The sequence below is a fragment of the Triplophysa rosa genome, linkage group LG19, assembly GCF_024868665.1.
Source record: "Triplophysa rosa linkage group LG19, Trosa_1v2, whole genome shotgun sequence".
NCBI lineage: Eukaryota > Metazoa > Chordata > Actinopteri > Cypriniformes > Nemacheilidae > Triplophysa > Triplophysa rosa.
Window position 1 is genome coordinate 19,827,520 of NC_079908.1, and position 5,372 is coordinate 19,832,891.

The window sequence follows — 5,372 nt, forward strand, 5'->3', positions numbered from 1 at the left end:
ATCTCTCTCTCTCTCTCTCTCTCTCTCTCTCTCTCTCTCTCTCTCTCTCTCTCTCTCTCTCTCTCTCTCTCTCTCTCTCTCACACCTCTTTCTGGTTTAACACAGTTAAGGAGAAAGTGTGTCTCTGTCTCGACCTTGCCTACTGTATGGTTTTGATACTACCATCAGGTTTTTATGCAATTAAACTTGTATTTCATTACTATCTACTAAAAGCCATTCTTTGCATGTTTTGATGGCACAACTTCACATATATCACTACAAAGGGAAACTAGTGTCAGTTTTTTAGTCTTGTTTTAACTGTGCTATATAAGTCAAATGACACTGTGAACATCTGTAAACACAGATAGAAACACAGCATCGTATTCAACTGAAACTTCTTGTGGCCACATGTTCTTATTTATATGAATCTAGTGACTTGTTTACTGCTTACGTGATGCAATTCTTAAGTGAGCTAACCTGCTACAATAGCCTACACATTTTTAATAAAGCATAAAGCTATACAGAAATACGGAAGAGCCCTGAATATGAATGCAAAAAGCATGGCACAATAAAGCAATAAGCCCCAAGAAACAGTGTGTTACAGTGCATTTTATAACAGCTAAGGGCGTTGTGGCATGACACAAAGCGGAGTAAAGATGATGTCATTCAGTGTTATCCAGTCTTAACGTTATGCGCTACATGCTAATAGCAATAGCATCCAAGCTGTCCATGTAATTTTAAACGTATAGTTTAAAGAACTTCTCCATTTTACTAGACAGGGGGGCAGCTGACAGTCTCACAATGCTAACGAACATCGTTTATTGTAATCCGGCGAACTTTATGTAAGCAGCGAGTACAAATATTCATCTTCTCCTCTGTCATGTTCACAGCTCTAGGTAGAGATGAATGGCTTCCGGTGGGGCAGCGGGTGTTCTCTCGCACCCTGAGCGTAAACGCGGAAGTGACCATGCATTGAGTCTATTGAGCAGATGAGTGGACTGTGCGGCCAGCATATAAAAAGTATCTGCATTTCTTGCACCACCTGCTGGTGAAGCGGTCAGGCATCGGCGGATTCGGCGCTCTATTGCTTCTCCTGGGATTCCCGGATGTGAAACTTTGAATTTCAAGACGAATTTGAACCATTGAATTTGTGGAAGCTAATTTTTAAATCGAAATTATATGGGCTGAAAATTGTCTGTCGAATATTAAGGGCTGTATTTTAAAAGAGGCTGGCATTTTAAAATGACATTTAAAAGGTGAATTTTGATCATTGAATTTTTAAACTGTGAAATTGTGTGTTCAATTTTCAATTCAATTTTCAATCACAGCTTAATTATACATCCATATAGAATTGCAGACTCTAAAAATGCAAGCACTGGTAATGCAACAAATTTATTTTTGATTAGTGGTGATTCAACATGCTTCAAAGACTAATGGCATTCATATACTTCCATACACCTACTGTTGGATAACACTAATTACAGTTACAAAATTTTTGTATCAGTATTTTGCAGTTGCATAAACAAGAAAAGCATCAATATTTGTAGTCCCACTATAAAGTATGTTAGAATGTGAAGGTTCGTTGAATTCATTGGAAGAGAATTTAGAAGAAAGGCCATGGAAGGACACGTCTCTGAGTGATGCTCTTGGCGTTGTTACACAGATTCCCCTGACAGCAGGAGTAGCTAAATCTTCCAGTCGCTTGTGATGTGGCATCACAGACAGATTTAGAGGCGCATCCTTTTAAAGTCACTGGCAGAGACGTCATATTTTCTAATGTAAAGAAAACAGACGTTGAGCCACAAGTGATGGGTGATGTGCTAATCAAAATATGTTAAAAAACTATTTTCCAATTAATGTTTGCTCATTTATTTTACTGAACAAATAATGCAGTCAGAAATGTAATTCAGTCTACTTTATCATGTATTCTTCTGTTACCAAATCTCACCTGTTCCTGTAATGCAGTAGTCTTCAGTTCCTAAACAGTTCAGAATGCTAAAGCAACTCTTCTCATCACAGCTGTAACATTGTTTTCCATTGACGTCGTGAGTGTCGTAATCTGTTAAAGAAACAAGTCTTATTGTTTTATCTTAAGCTTAATGTTATGTACTGTACATATATAGTGCTGTATATCAGAGACAGTACCTGGGACATCTTGGCTATTACAGAGGTCTGTGTTACAGCACTGCATAGACACCGCCGACTTTAAAACACCCAAGTTCAGAGATCCATTTCCACAAGCCTGTGGCGAATAACAATCCTTAAACTTCGTGGTAACTGTATTGCCATCTAAAAAAACCCAAAGAAACAAAATGATTAATGCTTTACACCTGACCAATAGGGAAAACAAGGATCTTTGGATCTGAGCTTCATAAAAAGAAACCTGTTTGTGTTTTGAGAGATGACTGGAGAGTACAGAGTGACACAGACATCTGTGTTGTATTTCATTTCTTATTTCCTTGTCCATTTACTCATTCTTATACAGGTATATTCATTTTATTTGATCATTTCCTACATTCCATTCATTTTTACTGCTTGTCCAAACAGTAATTGTCTCCATCTCATGGTCATAAAGATTAAGCAGTAGTAATAAAATTATGAGAAATAAATAAAATAAAATGAACACTGTATAAGGATAAGTAAATAGCAAATGAAATAACACAGGTGTAAGTTTGTATTCACGAATCAGAATTTTAGACACACACAGATGCCAAGAGCAACAATATTATCATCTGCAACAGTACATTTACACTCCATCACGCTCAACTCACCCAGAGTTCCAACTACTGTTGCACTTGCACAGGTTGTATCATTCATGGAACACGTCGTCTGTGTGCTACAAGAACCTGATGTATCTCTACAGCTATAACACTTGAGCGAGTGTCCTAAAAGAATGAAATATTCAGTTATCTGTATTTGTAGCTAATCAAACATGACATATGCTGTTGTGTTTTATACTGTACCTCCAGTGAAAAGAGTCAAAAAGAGAACAATGAAGATGTTCAGCTGCATCTTTGGTCAGTTGGGAAGAGAATAAAATGACAGGCTCTTTATCAGCCGCCTTTTTATAGCTGATGAAAAGAGGGTGAGGCTGAAAATATTGGAATGGGTCATTCTGTGACATACAGGATAAAAGTTCTGAAATGTTATGTAATCACATATTTTGGATTCTTATGTGAAAAATGATTTCTCACCATAAACTTCCCTTGTGACACATGTCTGTAAACATCAAATCATCAAGCAAAAGATTCAGAAAATGCTATTTAAATGTGCTGTAATTAAATTAATAAGTTCTTTTTTAGTTAAAGTAACATAAAAACATATGTTGCCATGATTTGTTGATCATTTCATTTTTTACAGGGTATCCACAGTGGCCTCGTATAGGCTATGGGACCCATATATTAAACATAGTAAACATTTGTTTTCATTGTTGTTGGGTTCTCTGTAACCAAACTGGATGGCACAACCTTGAAGCCTCATGGTAGTGAGGCACTGTGTCAAGGACTGGCAGAAGAACCCAAATGCAGGCAGGCGGTGAAGGGGTTAACACAAAACTTTATTAAATCAAAACAAAACACCCACGAGGGGGTAACAAAGACAGGACTAAAAATGAAACGGAAACTATGAACTAAGGCACAAAAAGGAGGAATACAAAACAAAACACTTCCCACGAGGGGGCAAAAGACTAACAAAATAAACTCGACACAACGTCTTAAAAACACGGAGGAGAAAAATAAGGCAGGACACCAAACTCACAGATGACAAACAGGCAAGGAACAGGATCTCGGACAAGAGCACGACCACGGTACAGGAACACAAGTACAGGCACCAAACACATACAATGCACGACACAAGACAAAGAAACATGAGGGTATTATATAGGGTAAGACAAACGAGGGATAACGACACAGGGCAGGTGTGGGTAATGAAACACTCAGGGAAGGATAACAAGGAAACGAGATGGCGGGAACAGAGACGAGACACTGGAGAGAACGTATATTATTGTCAAAGGACAATAATATGTTTCTCTCCACACATAACCAAAGACTTTGTCATGGCTCTGCTACAGGACCAAGAAAAACATGACTAAGGAAGCAGAGCCATGACAGAAGCCCCCCCTTTAATGAGCACCTCCAGGTGCTCACCAAGGGGTAGACGGACAAGACAAGGCAGACCGAGACAAAGACAAAAACCAGACAAACATGGTGAACATGACAAGGGGTAGACAGGACAACAAGACTACAGGATTGGGGTGGGATAACAAGAACAACAAACATGGGAGGGGGGGTGGGGCAAAACAAGAATACAGGGGGACCAAAAGGGTTGGGTGGGAACAGTCCCAGTCCCCGGCTGCGCTCGAGGGCGCGAGTCCTAGGGGACTTAGGAAAGTCCTGGGGGGACAGTCTTTGCCCTGGGAGTCTCCCAGGGACCGGCTGGAAGCCGGCTGGACAGGGCTTGAGCCGGTGGAAGGCCGGCTGGACAGGGCTTGACGCCGGCTGGAAGGCCGGCTGGACAGGGCTTGACGCCGGCTGGAAGGCCGGCTGGACAGGGCTTGACGCCGGCTGGAAGGCCGGCTGGACAGGCTTGACGCCGGCTGGAAGGCCGGCTGGGACGCCGGCTGGATCACCGGACTGGACGCCGGCTGGATCACCGGACTGGACGCCGGCGCACCGGACTGGACGCCGGCTGGACCCGGCCGCACCGGACTGGACGCCGGCCGCACCGGACTGGACCCGGCTCGCACCGGACTGGAGCCGGGACACCGGACTGGATGCCGGCCGCACCGACTGGATGCCGGCTGCACCGGCTGGACCTCCTCCGCTGCGCCTCTCCCTCCTTCTCCGCACCACGGATCCATAGCCGACCTTGGCAATCCGTGGGGACCGGAGGGAGTTCCGCAGCGGAGGAATCAGCGACTCATCCCCGGATCCCCTCCCTCCCCTCGCTACCGGCGCCACCAGAGTGAACGGGGACCGTGGAGTCAAGCCGGAGGGTACCGAGTCCCCCCGGGCAGCGGCAGTCAGGTCGAGGCCCTCCGGCGTGATCGACCGCGAGGTGGAAGTCCCACGTGGAACCCCACCCCCGGATCGTCCCGGTTGGCCACGAACCTGACCATTGCCGCGAACCCTAGGGGACCCAGCAGCCTCTTCTCAGAGGGGTGAGGCGCTGAGTGAGGCAGCAGTTGAAGATCGTCTTCAACTCTGCCTCGTTGAACTCAGTCCTCTCAGCCACCGCCGAGAATGCCCCGGCGAACTCCCGATTCCCGTAGTTCCCCTGGCGGAAACCTAGCAGCAAGTCGGGCTTGAGCGGACCGTGAGGACGACGCCGTGCCGTCCATCTTGCTGCCCGCTGGGTTCTGAATGGGTTCGGTCATTCTGTCAAGGACTGGCAGA

The 5,372-nt window shown here is 44.6% G+C and overlaps 1 protein-coding gene across 1 annotated transcript; it reads right to left on the reverse strand.

Moving 5' to 3' along the window:
- Nucleotides 1-1,361: 1,361 nt before the first annotated feature.
- On the reverse strand, nt 1,362-3,788 carry LOC130570608 (CD59 glycoprotein-like). The gene is made up of 5 exons (XM_057360970.1): nt 2,943-3,788; nt 2,751-2,864; nt 2,125-2,268; nt 1,928-2,038; nt 1,362-1,752 (listed from the first exon to the last, which is right to left on the reverse strand). The coding sequence occupies exons 1-5, from the start codon at nt 2,989-2,991 to the stop codon at nt 1,583-1,585; spliced, it is 588 nt and encodes a 195-aa protein (XP_057216953.1). The 5' UTR covers nt 2,992-3,788; the 3' UTR covers nt 1,362-1,582.
- Between the last annotated feature and the right edge of the window lie 1,584 nt (nt 3,789-5,372).

Excerpts from the sequence above, each read along its gene's own strand:
- LOC130570608 (XM_057360970.1), bottom strand. The coding sequence starts at position 2,991 with ATGCAGCTGAACATCTTCATTGTTCTCTTTTTGACTCTTTTCACTGGA. Across the intron at positions 2,865-2,942 it reads TTTGACTCTTTTCACTGGAG|GACACTCGCTCAAGTGTTAT; the intron begins GTACAGTATAAA and ends TCATTCTTTTAG. Across the intron at positions 1,753-1,927 it reads CTACTGCATTACAGGAACAG|AAAATATGACGTCTCTGCCA; the intron begins GTGAGATTTGGT and ends TCTTTACATTAG.